The sequence below is a fragment of the Palaemon carinicauda genome, chromosome 6 (genome assembly GCF_036898095.1).
Source record: "Palaemon carinicauda isolate YSFRI2023 chromosome 6, ASM3689809v2, whole genome shotgun sequence".
Taxonomy (NCBI): Eukaryota; Metazoa; Arthropoda; class Malacostraca; order Decapoda; family Palaemonidae; genus Palaemon; species Palaemon carinicauda.
Window position 1 is genome coordinate 154748101 of NC_090730.1, and position 20487 is coordinate 154768587.

The 20487-nt window shown below is 46.9% G+C and overlaps 1 protein-coding gene across 1 annotated transcript in view; it reads left to right on the plus strand.

Annotated features, from left to right (window-relative positions):
- ND-75 (NADH dehydrogenase (ubiquinone) 75 kDa subunit) overlaps positions 1 to 20487 on the plus strand; it is an 85674-nt gene that overhangs the window by 12862 nt on the left and 52325 nt on the right. The window contains exon 2 of the mRNA XM_068375595.1: positions 9157 to 9323. Coding sequence (XP_068231696.1) covers positions 9171 to 9323 — 153 coding nt within the window. The 5' untranslated portion in view covers positions 9157 to 9170. The remainder of the gene's footprint in view (positions 1 to 9156; positions 9324 to 20487) is intronic.

A 20487-nucleotide genomic window follows, 5' to 3' on the forward strand; every position in this document is an offset into this window, starting at 1 on the left:
TTACACCTGGCAACAGGTCGCCACCTCACTAGGAGGATGGTGTTCCTACTAGTTTTGGCTTCGGCCAAGCGAGTCAGTGAACTTCATGGTCTTTCATACGACATCGCCCATTCAAAAGGATGGAGAGAGGTAACATTCGGCTTCATCCCTGAGTTTGTAGCCAAGACTCAGAATCCGGGAGTGGCGGATCCCCGATTCTACTCATTCCGGATTTTGAGTCTCCGCTCTGTAACTGATGATTCTGGTCATCTCTTACTCTGCCTAGTGAGGAGTTTGAGGCTGTACCTTAACCCTTTTACCCCCAAAGGACGTAGTGGTACGTTTCACAAAACTCATCCCTTTACCCCCATGGACGTACTGGTACGTCCTTGCAAATAAACGCTACAGTATTTACATTTGATCCGTAACTGACATACAAACCATGCTATTTAATAGGGGTTATTACTTTCGGCGTAGCTGAAATGACGATCCATTAGAATTTTAACGAGGGTTCACTACCCTACCGCTAGTTAGCGGGGGTTAGGGAGGGTAGCTCACTTTGCTCTCGGCTCGGGTGGTAGTCGGACGTGTCCGCTCTCACCCTCGCCTCTCTGACAGCCATTAATGTCTTTTTACTTTCTCCTACAGGTTTGTGTGTGAAGTTGGCCTCTGCGAAAATGCACAAATGTCCTGGATTACCCGACGGAAGAAGTCCAAGCGGAATATTTCTCCTTCGAAGATTTCTTTGAAAGGAGAAAATCCCAAGGACTCTTCTTCCGCTGCCCAAACCTCCTGCGAAGCTCCCACTCGATCAGTTTCTTTCGAGAGACGGTCGAGTGGTAGCATAGACCGTACAGTACAGTAGTTCTGTTTCCCGACCTCGGGGTTCGAGAGATGGCGTTGCCTCCCCTAGCGAGGCAGCTCCACCTCTTCCCCCGTGGGAGGATTTAAATATTAATGTAACTGATTTATTCCAGCTTTGGTCTTCCTTGGGGCTCGAGGGTTCGCCCTCCAAGGAAGCCTTGATTGACATCATCCGGTTGGGTGCCGCTGTCAAGCAATAGCCGACTTTGGCAGAGGTTGATCCTCTGTCTATTGTCGACATTGTGGTGTCAGAGGTATCCAATGCGGTATCTCCTAATACCTCTGTAACTTCTCAACCCGCAGTAGCTGAAGGCTTAGTTTCTCCCAGTCCTGCACAACCTACGAGGGAGAAACTAAGTCCAACAGTCTCTCCTACCAGTGATTCTCCCCCTCGAGGGAGTTCACTCGCAGAGACTCCTTTTCGAAGGACTGCTGAAGGTCAGCTTACTGACCCAACGGCCCCCAGAGGGCGTATACGTCGTAAGGCTCGCCTTCCTCTTTGCCGGAGAGGCCTTCCTTCACCTTATAAGACGGTGAGGAGGCGCCTCTTCGGTTCACCATCACCGTTGCAGTCCGCCGAAGAGGAGCCTCGTCATTGATCTCCGACTGTTCCTGCTACTACCCTGGACCTCTCTGCGGATCGTTCGCGATCCCCTTCGGTGGAAGGTCGTCCTTACAAAGGGCACGCCGACCTTCCACCCGTCAGACCTGCTGACCTCCCGTCGCCGTTCCTGGCTGCTGATGTGCTTTATGCGCCAACCAAACCTGTTTTCAAAAAACAGGCACCGGTCCCTTCGGGGCAACAAGGGCGTACGCGCCAATTAGCGCACAAAAAGGTCCAGGGACATTTCTACTTTGTCTTCTTTTTCTTTACAGGCGAACCCCCCTATGGAAACTCCTCCCAGGGATCGATCGATCCCTGTCTCTCCAGAGGGAGTGTCTGATAGCGCAGCCATCAGCCAGCAGCCTTGGTTTGAGGCACTTATCAGAGCGGTCACGCAGGCTGTCAAGCCTGTTCTCTCTGATTTGGGCCACAAATCCTTGGCTGCGTCTACTCCGTCACAGGTCGACCCAGAAAGAGGAGTTTCTGACGCGGTGACTTCTCCGAGGACTAAGCTGTCTCCTCGTAAGCCTTCGAGGCAGAAACCCCCCCCCCCCCCCCCCAGACTTTTTCTCCCTCCCCTTCGGACGAGGATTACCTGTCCTCAGGTGAGTCATGTGAGGTGAGACGTTCCCCCATCGCACCAATGAGGGAAACCCCACCTCGCGCTAGAAAGTCTTCTCAGGTAGGGGCGGAGAAGAGCCTACCTCCGTCGTTGTTGGAGACCTGCATCCCTCCCAGGAGGGAGTCGAAGGACTCCAAGACAGTACCGAAGTCCTCGTCAAGAATTAGAACGGAGCCAGCCAGTCACTCGGAGAACGTCCGTGAATCTCCCCAAGAAGAGCCTTTGGGGACAGGAGTCTTCGCTGCTAGTTCTTCCGGAGGAGAGCTGCAGGAGTCAGAACATGCATTTTGGCAGGTTCTGACCCTTATGAGGACTCTCAATGGGTTTGCTGACCCAGAGATTCCTCCCCGAGAGGGCAAAGACACGGTCTTGGACCGAGTTTTTGGGACTCAAAAACCCTCTAAGGCCAGTGCAGCTTTGCCCTGGTCTCAGGGAGTTAAGAGTTCCAGGGACAAGATCGCAGTCCAGTTCTCTGAGCTAGCCTCCTCCAGCCGATCCAGTGCCGGCAACAAGCTTCTCCCACCTCCTCATGTGCAGCAGAGGAGGTACTTGGAGATCGTAGAGGAGCCTTGTTTAGCTCTTCCCCTTCATCATTCTTTGGAAGAGCTTACCAGGGGAGTCCCTCTTGAGAGGCTCTCCAACCGGCAGGTCTCATTCTCGGCGACTGAGATTCTTAATCAGGAGAAGGTTGCGAAGTGTGCCATGCAGGCCACTTCTTGGCTGGATAATTGGTTAGGGACCTTAGGTATCCTGATACGTTCAGAGGTTTTATCCAAGGAACGTACCAGGAAAGCTATGGAGACCTTTCTACTCTCAGGCACTCGCACAATCGAGTTTCTGGCCCACCAAGTCTCGAACTTGTGGACAAACACCATCCTGAAACGTCGGGATGCGGTGTCTGAGAGGTTCCATCAGAAGGTCCCTAGCACCGAGATAAGCAGGCTCAGACATTCTTCCGTGATGGGAACGAGCCTGTTTGAGCCTAAGGACGTGGAGCATGCTGCTGAGAGGTGGAGGAAGTCCCACCAAGACTCCCTCCTACATAGGGCTTTGACATCCAAGCCCTATAAGCCTACAGCACCCCAGCAGCCACGTCCTACGAAGACCACAAAACCGACAACGGTAGCGAAGACAGTGGTGTCTAAGCCCTTTCCTGTTAAGGACAGGAAAGGCAAGAAGCCCTCCAGGGGAGGGAAGAATCCTAGAGGGAGCAGCCGAGGCCGCAAACGCTAGGATTGGCAGTCCCCCTGCATGTCCACCAGTGGGGGGATGCCTTCAAAGTTGCGCAAACAGGTGGCAGCAACTCGGGGCCGATTCCTGGACGATTTCCGTAATCAGTCAAGGATATTGCCTCCCATTCACAACATCTCTACCTTCCCTGACGACGAATTCAGTGTCGTTGAGCTCCCTTGCCTTGGTATCAGCAAGGGGGCAGGCCCTTCGGGCAGAAGTCCAGACCATGTTGAAGAAGGGCGCTCTCCAGGAGGTCCTCGACGGGTCCCCAGGCTTCTTCAGTCGACTCTTTTTTGTAAAGAAGGCGTCTGGAGGCTGGAGACCAGTCATCGACCTCTCGGCTCTGAACAAGTTTATCAAGCAAACTCCGTTCAGCATGGAGACCGCAGACACGGTCAGACTTGCAGTGAGACCTCAAGACTTCATGTGTACACTGAATCTGAAGCACGCGTACTTCCAGATCCCAATCCATCCGTCTTCAAGGAAGTACTTAAGATTCAGCCTAGACAACAAGGAATACCAGTTCAAGGTGCTGTGTTTCGGTCTCTCCACAGCACCACAGGTTTTCACCAGAGTGTTCACCCTAATATCGTCGTGGGCACACAGGATCGGCATCGGTCTCCTCCGTTATCTGGACGACTGGCTGATCCTAGCAGACTCGGAGTCATCCCTTCTTCAACACTGAGACAAACTTCTGGGACTTTGCCAGGATCTGGGGATCATGGTAAATCTCAAGAAGTCCTCTCTGCTTCTCACTCAAAGACTGATATACCTAGGCATGATTACAGACACCAATCTCCACAAAGCCTTCCCATCAGACGACAGGATAGCAAGGCTGAGGAAGGTCGCAAGCCCTTTTCTCAGACGAGAAGAGCTTCCAGCCCAATCGTGGTTACGTCTCCTCGGTCACCTCTCATCTTTGGCTCGTCTAGTTCCCAACAGTCGCCTCAGAATGAGATCTCTCCAGTGGCACTCAAGTCCCGGTGGAATCAAGGTTGCGATTCCCCGGACGTCATGATCCCTATGGGACCTGCGGAACGGACAGACCTCCAGTGGTGGGTGACAGACGAGAACCTACGAAGAGGAGTGGATTTTCTCGTCCTCCCCCTGGATTTGATGCTGTTTTCGGACGCCTCAAAGAAAGGGTGGAGAGCCCACGTTCTACACCACAGGACCTCAGGCCTGTGGTAAGCAAAAGAAAAGTGCCTCCATATAAATCTTTTAGAGATGAAGGCCGTTTTCTTGGCCCTTCAGCAGTTCCAACAATACCTGGCAGGTCACTCTGTGGTGGTGATGAGCGACAACACCACAGTAGTGGCTTACATCAACAAGCAAGGAGGTACCTTTTCGAAGCAGCCATCCCATCTTGCAGTAGAGATATTGAGATGGACCGAAGTCCTCTCGATCCCACTATCGGCATGGTTCATTCCAGGCAAGAGGAATGTGCTCGCCGACAATCTGAGCAGAGCGTCTCAGATAGTGAGTACCGAGTGGTCTTTGGATCATCTAGTAACCAACAAAGTCCTGACTTTGTGGGGTTCCCCGACTGTGGATCTGTTCGCGACAGCGTTGAACTTCAAGCTTCCACTATACTGCTCCCCAGTCCCGGATCCCAAGGCACTATGGCAAGATGCCTTCCAACAACGGTGGGACAACATCGACGTGTACGCCTTTCCCCCGTTCTGTCTGATGAGGAGGGTGCTCAACAAGACCAGAACATCGGTCAATCTTTCAATGACCCTCATAGCTCCGCTATGGCATCACGCGTAATGGTTTCCGGACCTTCTGCAACTTCTAACGGAACTTCCGAGAGACCTCCCTCCACGACACGATCTACTCAGACAACCACATGCCAACATCTTCCACAAAGCCGCAGCTTCGCTACGACTCCATGCCTGGAGACTATCCAGCATCTCCTTGCTGAGAGAGGATTTTCACAGCAAGTTGCGATTAGGATGTCTGGACATCTGCGAAAATCATCCGCATCTGTCTACCAGGCAAAGTGGAAAGTGTTCTGTGGTTGGTGTCGTGGAAGGGGTATCTTTCCACTCGATGTCACTATTCCAGCAATAGCGGAGTTCCTCGTGTATTTGCGGGAAGAAATGCGCCTTTCAGTCTCGGCGGTGAAAGGCTATTGCTCAGCCTTAAGTCTAGCCTTCAGGCGCAAAGGAATGGACATTTCTTCCTCTCTGGAACTTTCCCTACTCATACGGTTATGAACTTACCTGCCCTCAGTCGGAAGTGAGACCTCCTCCATGGAACGTGGTTCAAGTTCTCAGGTCTCTTAAGAGACCTCCCTATGAACCATTACGCCAGGCTTCAGATCCCCACCTAACTTGGAAGACGGTGTTCCTACTAGCTTTGGCATCGGCCAAGCGAGTCAGTGAACTTCATGGTCTCTCATATGACATCGCCCATTCAAGGGGATGGGGGTAGGTAACGTTCAAATTCGTCCCTGAGTTTATTGCTTAGACTCAGAATCCGGGGGTGCCAGACCCTCGTTTCGACTCCTTCCAGATTTCGAGTCTTCGTTCTGTAACAGATGACCCAGACCATCTTCTACTGTGTCCAGTAAGGAGTCTGAGGTTATATCTCAAAAGAACAGCTGCAGTCCCTCCTCAGGTGCAGGCATTGTTTGTTAGCACTGGGAGGACTAAGAGGAGGGTCACCAAGAACACCATCTCGGCATGGATTCGCAGGGTGATCCATCTGTCCTTGAATCCAGACCCTCCTCCGTCACGACACCCTAGAGCACATGATGTCGGGCGTAGCTACGTCCCTGGCCTTCAAGAAGAATTTCTCAGTGACGCAGGTTCTTCAGGCTGGGCTGTGGAAGCATCAGACAACCTTCACAGCCCACTACCTGCAAGACGTGACCCACAGGAGGCTCGATACGTTCTCTATCGGCCCTGTGGTGGCTGCACAACAGCTGGTTTAGAACCTCAGGCTCCTTAGTGGACAAGTAGCAGAAGGTTGAGGGCATTGTTACCCGGTCTTAGTCTGCATGAATGAAAAGGTTTGTCTGGCCCTTATTCTTTTCTTCATCTTCCCCTCTCTTGGGGAAAGCAGCATCCTGGGTTCTCTGCACAGCTGACCTCAAATCACTGCAGGTAAACCATGTTTCCTTGTGTTCCTAGTATTAAGCTAATACTGTCACGTCCCCATACCCTGACGAGGTGGTATTGGGAGAGTCCTTGCCTAAAGTTTCCATCTAGAGGACTACAGGTCAACTTCCTAGGACGAGTCACACTTTATTATACCTTCACACACAGCTTGCGTAGGCCGCAGTCCTTGTGTAGCAAGGTTCTTGCGAGGTGCAGGGACTCCTTATTGTTGAGTGCTGACACACTCAAATAATGAGTCCCCGGGCAAAGCCAAAAGCCAGTACTGGCTGGGACTTTCCACCCTTCCTAATGGGTGAGTCACCCCTATTAAATAGCGTGGTTTGTATGTTAGTTACGGAACAAATGACAAATTTGTAGATAATTTGTATTTTTCTAACTACAGTATACAAACCTTAGCTATTTAATCAAACTTGCCCGCCAGCCCTATCCCCCTTGAAGTCCTACCTCCAAGCAAAGTGAGCTCAAGCACAGGTGTGTGTGTGTGTGTGGGGGGGGGGGTAGCAAGATACCCTCCTTACCCCCCGCTAACTAGCGGTGGGGTAGTAAACCCTCGTTAAAATTCTAATGGCTCGTCATTTCAGCTACGCCGAAAGTAATAACCCCTATTAAATAGCTAAGGTTTGTATAGTTAGGAAAAATACAAATTATCTACGAATTTGTTATTTTTTTTGCCAATTTTTTATAACTTTATGAGAAACTCTCATTCATTTTCCAAAAGAATGAGACCAACCTGACCTCTCTATGATAAAAATTAAAGCTGTTAGAGCAATTTAAAAAATATATATAGCAAAATGTGCTTGAAAAAAAAAACCCTGGGAGTTAAGGGTTGGAAAGTTCCAAATAGCCTGGGGGTAAAAGGGTTAAGAGAATAGCCAAACCCCGTCCCCATGTGTCTGTACTTTTTGTCAGCACAGGAAGGAACAAGAGGATGGTCACTAAAAACACCATCTCTGCCTGGATTCGCAAGGTCATAGATCATGCCCTGAATTCGGACCCCCCTTCCTTCACGTCGCCCCAGAGTTCACGATGTTAGGGACATAGCCACGTCTTTGTCATACAAGAGAAACTTCGCTGTGACGCAGGTTCTACAGGCTAAGTGTGGAAACGTCACAATACGTTCACAGCCCACTACCTGCAAGAGGCTTGGTGCGTTCTCTTACGGGCCTATGGTTGGTGCACAACAGCTGGTATAATACCTCAAGCTCCTTATTGGACAGGTAACAGAAGGTTGAGGGCACTGTTCCCCCCTTTTAGTCTGTGTGAATGAAAAGGATTGACTGGCTCTTATTCTTTTCTTCATCCTCCCCTCTCTTGGGGAAAGCATCATTCTGGGTTCTCTGCACAGGCTAACCTCAAACCACTGCAGGTAAACCATGCTTCCATGTGTTCCTAGTATTAAACTAATAATGTAGCGTCCCCATACCCGGGCGAGGTGGTATTGGGAAAGTCCTGGTTACAACAGTTTTTCCTACAAATACTCAGAATAACTTCTACCTGGACAGTCACACTTTTAAACATCCCAACACACAGTTTGCGTATGCCGTGGTCCTTATGTAGCAAGATTGAGCAAGGTGCAGGGACTCCTTATTTTTGGTGCTGTACAAACCTATTCAAAATAAGGAGCCCCCGGGTAAAGCCAAAAGCCAGTTTGACAGGGACGTCCACCATCCTAAGGGGTGAGTCACCTGTAATAAATAGTGTAGGTTTGTATTCCAGTTACGGAACAAATAACAAATTCGTAGATAATTTGTATTTTTCCTAATGATACAAACCTTTAGCTATTTATACAAACTTACCTGGCAGCCCTATCCCACTTTAAGTCGTACCTCCAAACAATGTGAGCTAAATCACCAGTGTGTGAGCGGGAGCGGTGGCATGCTACCCCCCCACCCCCACTAACTAGCGGAATGGGTAGTTAACTTGCTAAAATTTTAATGGCTCGTCCTTCCAGCTTCTCTAAAAGTAATAACCCCTAACAAATAGCTGAAGGTTTGTATCATAGGGAAAAATACAAATTATCTACAAATTTGTCATAGTTTTTCAGTAATTTGTATTTTTCCAAACTATGCAGACCTGAGTCCTTTAATCAAACTTGCCCGCCAACACCAACCCCCACGCAAGTTCCGGTTACTTTCTAAGTGAGTTGTCAGTTAACAAGGGGGTTAAGTGGGCTGTTGCCTCCCCGCTACTGGCAGGTAAATACCTGGCTGGTTGTTACACCTCATTAAATGTTTTAACTGCTGTTTTTTATCGCCTATAAGTAAAGGACTCGGGTATGTACAGTTAGGAAAAATTCAAATTACTTCAAAAACTTGTAATTTTTAGATACTTACAGAGCTGGCCTTAGTCTTGAAAAAAAATCCTTTTGAATTCCCATAACTGTATATATCCAAAATGCTTTAATTCAAAATCATAATTCACACACCTTTACAAATGACAAAATACATGACTTCTTACCAGTATAAAGCATGTTTACATAATGGAGATGAATCATAAAGTGGTCTTCAGTACTTTGCCAATAATATGTAGTTAAATGTAAAGATAAAGGCATCATACTTGATATAATTGCCCCCTACATTAAATAAGATTTACTTTAGTCAGAGAAACGAACTGTTTGGACTTAATCCATAATGGTAACAACCAAACTCAATTCAAGCTTTGTTAGAATATTTTTGATATCCATATGAAAAATTTAAAAGGTTTTCTTTGATATTCATTTCCTCTTTCAGAATTGGCAGTTAGAATGTTGCGCTTAGGGGCATCTCGCTTGCTCCAGCAGGGGAGTGGTCGTGCTGCCTTGCTTGGATCACGTACTCAGGCCTCTGCTCCTGAGAAAATAGAAGTTTTCATAAATGATCAAAGTGTTATGGTAGAACCAGGAACTACTGTTTTGCAAGTGAGTATAATGATTTCTCAGTTAAATGCACAGTTTTCAGGCTTCAGCATTTTTTATGCATGAAAACAAAATAAATTTCCAGTATTTGATTAAAAAAATTATTTGTTCATACACGTATACAAACTTTTTGCTCTTTACTTTGAATATATTGTTCTAGCGTAGCTGGAAACTAGCCATGAACCTTTTACGCAAAGTAAATAACCAGCAGCTAGTTACTGGGTGATAAACCAGCCACCCCACTCATAACACATTTTGTACTGTATGTTAATCCACTTTTGTTTTTGTCTCTCCTGTAAAAACCTATGTAAAGAACTAACTGTAAACTAACTTTTTCTTTTGCTGATGTGTGGTCTTATTGAGGGCTGCTGATATGTGGGTTTGCCCTGACATTGAAGGTCCCTCTTATGGGAACTTTATGCAGACAACACTCCTGAATACAGGCGTCTTCCTGCAGAGAGTGTCGGGAGTTGGCATGTGGAACGTGTAGGCGTCGGAAGAAGTCTAAAAGGGATTCTTCTCCTATGGGTCGGCCTCCGAAGACCGAATGACCAAGAGTGATGACTATTTGACACACACACACACACACACCCCGGGCAACTCTCAGGGATGGAGGACCCCGTCATTCCCCCTAGTGAAGTGGCGGCATCCACAGCCAAAGGGAAGTCTATCTATTTTGACGCTCTGTGTCAACTTCGGCATTCCTTGTGGATTTGGGTTCCCACCTCCAAAGAATAGTTCTTGGAGATGTTGAAGCTTGGGGCACAGTGGGAGCGCACAGCTGCTTCCGCAGGGGTTGACCATGGATTCAAACCCCCCCCCCCCCTCCCCGAGTCTTTTGAGCGGCATTCCCTTCAGGTCCATGCCCCTTGCTGAAGAGTCCTCCGTAACTTCTCTCCCACCAGAGGAGTTGCTGGCAGGGTCTCCCCTGAGTCCCAGCCAGGATTATGATTTCATTGGGATGAGCATGCCAGCTAAGCTTACAAAGCATACTGTGCACACCCTGTGACCTGACTTTGCTTAGCTCGCTGAGTTCCCTCAGCAGGAGAAACGTTTCTCCACCCTCCGAGGTAGGTCGCCCTTGTTGCCAACGCGAAAGGGCTTCTCCCTTAAGTGGTCTCTCCCTTGAGTACCTCACAGGCACACCTCACATTCATCTATTCCTTGCTCCAGCCCTTCGGAGCATCCTGATGGGGGCAGCTACCGACTGCTTGCAGTCTCAGCCTCTCGCTATCGTGCCCTAACGAGTCTTGTGAGGTCTGACCCTTCGAGGTCATTACCTCAGTCTTCTACCCCTTTCAGAATGTAGCCCACTTGTTCTGATATTTATGAGCAATGGCATCAATTGTTCGCAGACAAGCCCCTACAGCCTTGCTCGCTTCCATATGAGGGCTTGTCTCCTGCAGGAGTACGCAAGGACAGTCGTCAACCTCCTGCACGTTCCCTTGTCCACTGTGCTACAGCTCGTGGACAAATAGGCCTCAGTTGGGTCGATAGTCTTGTGCTTTGCCGCGCACTTAACCACCACGCACTGGCGAGATGGGCAAGTAAGCTCCTCCTGCCAACAAAGGTCTGCTCACACCTCTGGCTGTCCACCCCGGTAACACATACTTCAGTTTGTTCGCCAAGTGAGGCAACTGCTCATCATTGGTATGTTGACGAACACACACCTGTGGGGTTTCTGTGGCTGTCCCTTCATTTGTGAAGGACGCACAATGGTTCCAAGAGCTTGTTAAAGCTGTGAAAGAAGCAGTTAGCGAATGCAATAGATTCCAACTTCACCATCACAGTTTCCAACCCTCGTGTGGTGTTAGTATTTCCTGGGAATTCTGATCTAGTTGTGGACCCCAGGCACAAGATTACTAACTCCAGGCATGCTCCTCCTCCTGCTGTGTCATATGATCCTTCTCCTCCTGAGCTGTCGCCCAGGTACCAGAGATACCTAGACTCCAAGGACTCACATACCGGCCAAGATCCCATTTGGGAAAAAATGGGTATCATCCCTCTTAAACCAACCAAAAGGAAGAGAGGACTCTGAGGAGAGACACTTTCCATAGGGGATACCCGTCACCCAAGGACAATCAGAGGTTCGACACACAATTACTGTCTGTCCCTAGTAGAATTTCTGACGACAGAGACAGTTGCTCCACTTTTGGAGCCTTCGTCAGTCCCAGCTGATCCTCCTCAGTCCTTGTAACCTGTGGAAGTCACTCGGAAGGAGAATTCCTCGCTCATTGTCTCCTTAGCCAAGCTCTGAGAGCAGAAGGACTTGAAAACCCTTCCTAAGAATTGGGCCTCAAAAGGTTTTGAGGCTTCAGGTCAGCAGAAGGTCATTCTTGGTTCAGTTACAGCCTCGGTGTTACTGGCGGCCCAGAACCACCCCTTTAAGTTTCAGGCCCCTTCAAGGGACCACTGCTGCCAATAGTTGCTAGTCCTAAGGCTACAACATCAGAGCAACAAGAGCCATACCATTCCTTCATGCAAGTCATAGCCTGAATAAGGAAGATCAACAATGTAGGCAATCCTTATTTTCCTGAGAGAGGAAAGATGCAGTATTGGACTACGTCTGGCAAGACCAGGATGGAGTTGTCCTGATCTAAGATAGTGAAGGGAACCAGGAAGATGATTTTCTCCTAAGTTGCTGAGACATCAAACTCTCTTAGACCAGGGAATTCATTGCATCTCCTTCCTCCTCCGTTCGTACAACAGAGGCAGTATCACGAGGTCCTGGACTATGATCCCTCTCTTTAGGCATTAAGTCCGGTAATACTGTCTCTACCCACACCGTCACCTTTGATAAGATCCTCCGGGCTTCCGAATTCCAATAGCATCAGAGGAAAAGAGAGACCTGGGTTGGTGGGTAGGTGATACCAACCTACTCAGGGGAATAGATCTTCTCTCTCCTTCCCCGGATTTGATGCTCTTCACGGATGCATCAAAAGGGCTGGGGGACTCACCTGTTGCAATATATGGACTCTGGACTGTGGTCTGAATCCGATTAGTATTGCCACATAAACCTCCTAGAAATGGGGGCAGCATTCCTGACTGTCAAATGCTTCCAACAGATCCTTTCAGGTCAGTCTGTAGTGTTGATGAGAGACAACGTGCCGGTAGTGGCTTGTTTAAACAAGCAAGGACTTACTTTACACAGCAACTATGCCATCTGGCTGTGGAATTACTAAGATGGATAGAAGACAACTTGATCGCGCTGTTTCATTCTGGGCAACAAACTGAGCAGGAAGAGTCTTATAGTTGGCTTCCTTGGATAAGCCAAGAAAGTCATGACTTTGTGGGGTTCGCCAATGATAAGTCTGTTTGCGACGTCCCTGAACCAGATGGAAGCTTCTGTCTGGTGTACTGCTCATCATCCGAGACCTATGCGCGTCACCCTCCCCCTTCTGTCTGATGAGAAGACTTATCAAGGTAAGGGCATCGCAAGACCTCTTGATGACCCTGATAGCTCTACTGTGGCAGCATGCAGAATGGTACCCAGACCTACTAAGGCTCACAGAGGTACTGAGGGAGCTTCCTTTCCTTCCCGACCACCTCAAACATCACACAGAGATATACTACAAGGCAGTCGCTTCCCTATGATTTAACACTCGGAGGTTATCCGGCATCTCTCGTAAAGGCTTTTCACAAGTAGTGGAGAAAAGGATGTTGGGATACCTCTGTAAGTCATCTTTTGCCATCTGTCAGACGAAGTGAGCTATCTACTGTGGTTGGTATCGCGGAAGGAATCTCACTCCTCTCAATGCCATTATCCTTGTAATGGCGGAGTTCTTATTGTACCTCGGCTCAGGAAGGAAAAGCTCTGCTCGCTCTTAGCGGTGAAAGGCTACTGCTCAGCCTTGAGCCTTGTCTTCAGACTAAACAGAGTTAACATTTCCTCTTCCATGGAATTGTCTATCCTCATACTGAGCTTTGAGCATACTTCCCCCAATTTGATGTTAAACCACCTTGGAATGTAATTCGTGTACTAAAATCCTTCAAAGGAGCACCCTATGAACCACTACGTCAGTTCTCAGATCGTTATTTTGCTCATAAAACGGTTTTTCTGCTCACCCTGGCCTCGGCTAAAGGAGTCAGCAAGTTCCATGATCTTTCCTACGACATAGCCCATTCAAGGGGATGGTGCCAAGGAACACTCGATTTCGTTCCTAAATTCATTGTTAAGGCTTCAGATCCAGCTGTAGCGGACCCTAGGTTCGGGACCTTCCAGATTTCGAGTCTGTCACGTAACCGATGATCCTAATCAGTTGTTACTATGTCCTATGAGATTGTTGAGACGCTGTCTCAAACAAACTTCTAGAGCTCGCCCATGCGTCAAACAACTAATTGCAAGTACCTGCAGGATCCAAAAGAGTCACTAAAAACACAATTTCAGCTTAGATTCGCCAGGCCATTGAATGAGCATTGAATCCTAACTTTCCCCCAAGTGATTGCGGACTCAGAGCTAAAGATGTTAGGGGCGTTAGTACGTCCCTAGCTATTCTATCATCTACCAAGGCCCTTCCCCCAATTTTTGGGGTAGCCAATATAATAAAAAAAGAAAAAAAAGGCGACTTCTTCTCTTCGCCCCCCCAGCCTGACGAGGGATTCAGCTAGGGTGCCACAGCCCACTTCACCCCCGTTATCCACCAATAAAGCTTCGTATGCCGAATACCTTACTGCCGCCACCTCAGCGGCCACCAAGACAACCGAAGGAAGCAGTAGGGCCTATCAGAACTAATTTACAATTGCTCCATACAGTATTTCCTTCCTATTTCTAGCACGCTCATTTATATCTCTAACATTTATTCTCTTATCACCTAGAGCTTTCTTTATTCCTTCCATCCATCCAAACTTTGGTCTTCCTCTTGTACTTCTCCCATCAACTCTTACGTTTATCACCTTCTTCAGCAAACGGCCATTTTCCATTCTCTCTACATGGCCAAATCACCTCAACACATTTATATCCACTCTAGATACTAATTAATTTCTTATACCAGTTCTCATCCTCACTACTTCGTCCCTAACACTATCTAATCGAGATACAACAGCCATACTCCTCAGACACATTCAACTTTTCTCTCTCCATCACTTTCATTCCAAACAATAGACCCCAAGTACTTAAAATGATCTACTTTCTCATGTAACTCTCCATTTAACATGACTTACAATCTAGCACCACCCTCCCTTCTCGTGTATCTCATAAACTTATTCTTACCCACATTAACTCTTAACTTCCTTCTCTCACACACCCTACCAAACTCTGTCACAAATTAACCCAGCTTATCCTCCAAGTCTACGACCAATACAATATCTAGTGTTTGGAATCCAAATCGAAAACCAACTCGACCTGAATATCTCAAAAGTGTTTGAAAGTTTTGAAAAAAGTTAGATAATGAATTTTGTAATAAAATGTGACTTTGTCAATCTCCAGTCATATATAATTAAGGTAATCAGGTCAGTGAATTCTCAGAGGGCTTCCAATAGGAAACAAGTATTTAGGCCGCACAACTATCATTTGTCATAAAAGATCTTTCTTACCGTCCCCCTTGGATCTGGTCACACTATATATACTAGGCGTGGCTGTCAATTATCGTGCAATTTTGTTTGTGATACTGTATGATAGTGAATTGAGCTATGATTCCATTGGAGTGGTAGATTTTTTTTTTTATCTTTTTCTACTTTCAACATTTCGAAACCATGATTTTGATTTCGAAATAAAACGGTTTTTAAAAGTTTTCAAAAAATTCGAACTCTAGATATTCAATACTACCTTTAACAGTATCATCCGCAAACAACAACTGATTCACCTCCCACTCATGATCAATATCATCTATCAGTTTCAATCCTCGACCAAGCATTAAAGCATTCATTTCTCTCACAACTCCATCAACAAACAAATTGAACAACCATGGCAACATTACACATCCCTGTCTCAGCCCCACTCTCAACTAGAAACCACTCACTCACTTCATTTCCTATCCTAACTCAGGCTTTACTGCCTATGTATAAACTCTTCACTCCTTGCAACAACATTCCACCAATTCCATATAACCTCATCAAATTCTACATTGCTTCTCTGTTAACTCTATCATAAGCTTTTTCCAGATTCATAAATGCAACATACATCTCCTTACCTTTTGCTAAATATTTCTCGCATATCTGACTTACTAATAACCTGACCCATACATCCCCGACCTCTTCTAAAACCACCTTGCACTTTGAAGATTGCATCCTCTGTTTATCCGTAGCATTTAAAAGAAAGTTCTTTGTAGCGCAGGCCCTACAAGTTGGTGTCTGGAAATGCTATTAACACCCTCACGGCCCACTACCTGCAAGATTTAAATTGTAGGAGCCTGGATATATTCTCCATAGGTCCTGTGGTGGCAGCACAAAGTGTTCCAAGACACTCAGCTCGCTTACAGTACAAGTAGCAATTAGTCTGGGATGAATGAATAGAATGACTTCCCTTTTCTTGATCTTTCCCTATCTCGGGGCACAGCATCTGGAGTTCTCTGCAAGCTGGCCTACCTCTGCCTGTAGATAATTTTATTTCCCTTGTGGAGCTTGAAATGTTATATATTTTATGTCCCTGTTCTCCCTGTGAAGAGGAGTCGGGCAATGTTACTCACCCTAATATCCTTACCTGGTCAAGTCACAGTGCTCAAGTTTCCACATATTCCCCACTATTGTCCAAGCTGTTAACTCTAAGTTTTTTATACAGAGAGCTCACGAGGTGACATTGGTACCCCTATCATGTTCGCTCGAGCTCCGAGTCTTACGCTTGGTCAAGTTTCCAGTCAGTTGGTTTTTTGGATTTCACTCACCTAAGGGGGATTCTCCATAGTAAAGAGGAAATGGTTTGTATTTGTCTGAACAAATGACAAATTTGGAAGTAGTTTGTATTTTTCCTAACCATACAAATCTGAGCTCTTTTTTTTTACACATACAGTAGGGTCCCGAATTAAGCGTGTTCGAATTACACGATTCCCCTTTTCCGCGATCGCTATTTTTCAATATTTAACTTAGCCGGTGATTATATAGCTGCAACTCTGTTGCCCGACAGACAACTCTACGGTAAAAACTCGCCAGCGATCGCTACACAGGTTGCGGGTGTGCCCAACAGCGCCATCTGTCGTCCAGATACCCAGTACTCAATGTAAACAAAGACTCAATTTTCTCTCTGTCGAGCTATCTACAAGACGTACTTACTCGCTGTTGCTAAACTGGAGTTTTTTCACAACTAATTGGTGAAGTACTTTATTCTAGTTTTGAGCTTTCGCTATGCAGGTGTTTTATCTTCATCTTAAATCTTGAACTCGTTTTGGATAGATTTAATTATGGTGACAAAGAGAGTATGGACTTTCTTTCACTTTTAAATGGCCGACCCTTCCCTTAGACGGAAGTGTGTTTAGGCTTTTAGTAATTATATCACGTTATAGATTTTCCTCTATATATTTTATATCTCTCCGCCTTTATTAGGCCTCTTCGATTAACTTTCCATTTATTATAAACATATAAAAATAGTTTTAATGTTTTGTTTATATAGACCTTTCCTGAGAGTAGGCGGTCCTAACTTGGAAACCGAAGTTAATCAACGTTGAGCCCTTTATATCGTAATTAGCTTTTAAAGAGCTAAGGATTTAAAACTTTTTAAATGTAATATTTTATGAAAGAATTTCTTTGATAGTCTTCGCACTGTTTTCAAAGATGAACTAACGTTTAGTTTATTTATGCTACGCAGTTGTTGACGTTCAGGACGTTCAACATGCGCTCTATCGTTACGATAGAGAGAGAGTGTATCACGGTTTCACTTTGCAGTAAGAGTAAATCGATTCTGACGTTTTGTTCATTCTTTCTTAGCTTAAATGTTTTAAATTCTATTTTAAAGGAACTTTTTATTTGAAAAACCTTTCAGTTTTTTCCTTTAGTCAAATAACATGTTTTTTTGACGAAATATAATTGGGCTCTTCTCTTAGGTGCGAAATCAAGAGAGAAAGAGAGAGAGAGATAGAGACGGAGGGAGAGAGAGGAGAGAAAACGTTCCGTTCAAGCGGGTAACGTTGTTCTCGAGTTACTCTCGTCCCTAGTCGCTGTACGGGGAGGAAGGATAAAACGTTTTAGTTTTTTATTCTCGTCCCCAGGCTATGTGCGGTGAGAGATTGAAAACGTAGTTATATGAACTAGTGTTTAGTCTCTTTCCCAGCCACTGATTTTTTTATCTTAAAATATGTTTTCTGTTTTTTGCTGGTATTAATGAGCTTGCATTATACGACTGATTTCGCAATTACTACCTTTTAATGAAGGGTAGAATTGCGTGTTTCAGGTAGAAATCAATAAAAGTTTCGATTTCAGTGAAATAAGTGCAAAACAGAAAATCGAAGTGATAAAGTGATATGCGCAAAGTGTTACAGTGTTGCGTCCGAGGGTTCGTCTGTTCGTGCCTGTCGTTCACCTAGTCCGGGACCTCTTACATGCTCCCAAGCCCAGGGGAGAAGTAATGTCAAAAGACTTATGGGTTCGAGAGGCCTTGACCAACGAACAGACGTTTTCCCTCTATGGTATCGGGTGTATCTTACCAAGATCTCCCCTACCATAAGACGAGAGAGACGTTGTTTCTCCTCGTCATCCGAAGGCTTTTCGCATAAGAAACCTGTCACAAGGTTTCGAAGCCCTTAAGCGAAAGTCAGTCCTTTCAGGACAGGTCCAGCGTCCTGGTTACAACCATTAGGACAGCTCTGACCCTATGCAGTCATCGGATAACTGCTCGCCGCCTAACAAAAGCGTAACACAGACTCCGAGAGTCTTTTTTTGTAGGCAAAGTGTTGCGGTCACAGACGTTACCCTCGTCTCTTACCACAACCATTTCCGTTGATCCTTAATGGGTTATATGGCAAGACATGCAGTATATGCTTGCCTCTCTTATGGAAGACTATTCTGCCGATTAGTCCGTTGAGTCTAGCCGTTTATCTCATCGATATCCTGGCTTTCAGCCAACCTAACGTTCCTTTGTGCTTACTGTTGACGTTGGCGTAGCTTAGTCACGTCAGTCAGGTTGTTTAGAACCACACTCGATGCGGTCTCGTGTGGTTTTTCAGCCGCATTTGGACGTTAGGCCACTTGCTGATGCTCCTGTTGACGTTCAAGACGTTCACTAACAATCGGAGTTGACTTGTTTTGACGCTGTGCGTCAACCTCCGCATTCTAGAGTTGTTTTGACTGCTCAGTCTAGGCAGTCAAAGCAGTCTCGAGTGGACGCTGTGCGTCCTCACGCACCTGTTGTGGTTGACAGTTCAGTTGTTGACAGTTTACAGACTGTCAAGCAGTTACATGACGTTGCGTTCTGGTCCGCTACTAATGCACCAGTGAGTGTGGACTCTGCTTGTAAAGCATTGCCACCACGGTAGGTCTCTCCCTTGCTTGAGACTCGGCTTTTATCGGACAAGGTTCCTGTAGATGAGGAAGTTGCTGTTCCCCCTCCTACTGATATTCCTTTGAGGACTCTGTCAGATGGAGAGGAGCCTAAAGCTGCTTAGCCTCCTATGGACTTTAATTAAATCATGATGATTTTTTTTAAAAGATCTTTGTCCGGATCTTTTTGTAACTGCTGCTCCTCGTTCGCCTAAACCTCAGAGCTTACACTAGGCCTAGCTACTTCGAAGCCGTTGTTTTTAAGCTAGTGCTTTCTCGCTCTCCTAGAGAGCTTTACGTTGGCTAGGCGACTGGTTTTTCACCAGGAGGAGTTTGGGGGATACAGCCTTTGCTTTCCCTTCTTTTAAACTGGTTTATAGAGCGAGAGTCTGATATGACACGAGAGAAGTTATCGGCTTGGGAGTTCATGCCTCTGCCCAGATAGACTTCTCAATTCTCGTAGACTCTCCCTGGCGGCTGGCCAGGAGACGCTCCAAGTTGTTTACAGGTCAACTTCACAGCTGTTTTCGAGCCTTTGAAGTTTTGCTGTACAATTATGTCACGCATAACAAGGCTTTCAGGGATGGTAAACGGTACCGCCTCAGTCGCTAACCCCGTCTGTTGCCACACCTGCTCCCGTAGACCCTAAATGGGCTTTGCTGCAAGACATGCAGTCCAAGCTTGCGTCCTTGATAGACTTTAATGTGGAGAAGGTTGCTACCGAACCTTCTGGCCAACAACCTTCCAACCAGTCGGTTGTGCGCCCTGTTGACGCTGAGGTAACCTACTCGCGTCTACCAGTTGAGGTGGTTCCTCCACCGATGCGACCCAGTGTGGGTTGCCAGCCGCACGTTGACGTTAAGCGACGCTCGGAGGTGGTTGTTGACGTTCGGGACGTTCAACAACCAGCAGAGGTGACTTGTTTTGACGCAGTGCGCCAACCTCATCAACCCGGTAGGGTGTTGACTGCACAACCCAGACGGTCTAGACAGTCTCGGGTTGACGCTGTGCTTCCTCGCGCACCCATGGTTGTTGACAGTTCACAGACTGTGCAGCAGTTCCATGATATTGCGTCCGGCTCCGTCACGCATCCACCAGTGCGACCGGACTCAGCGAGCCAGACGTTGCCCCCTCCGTTGCCGTTTCCTCATCAGTTTTCGGATGAGGAACCCTCTGATGAGGACGTTGCTGAACAACAAGACGATCAGCCCCCAGAATAGATCAAGCCCTGCTATCCATCCAGAAGATGCTGAAGAAGGAACGCTGCTCAGTTAGGCTGTGGATGAGTCTGGTAGGGACGCTGTCATCCGTGGAACAATTTGTGTCACTAGGAAGACTACACCTCCGTCCTCTTCAATACCATCTAGCTTTTCACTGGAAAAAGGACAAGACGCTAGAAGCGGTCTCGATCCCGGTTTCCGAAAAGATAAAGTCTTGTCTGACTTGGTGGAAGGACAATATCAACCTAAGAGAGGGTCTTCCCCTGGCTGTTCAGACTCCCAACCACGTTCTCTTCTCGGACGCATCGGACGTGGGCTGGGGCGCGACACTAGACGGTCGGGAATGCTCAGGACTGTGGAACTCGAGTCAGAGGAGCATGCATATCAACTGCAAGGAGCTGTTGGCAGTACATCTGGCCTTGAAAAGCTTCAAGTCTCTCCTTCGAGGCAAAGTGGTGGAAGTTAACTCGGACATCACCACGGCCTTGGCGTACATCTCCAAACAAGGAGGTACCCACTCACTGACGTTGTACGAGATCACAAGG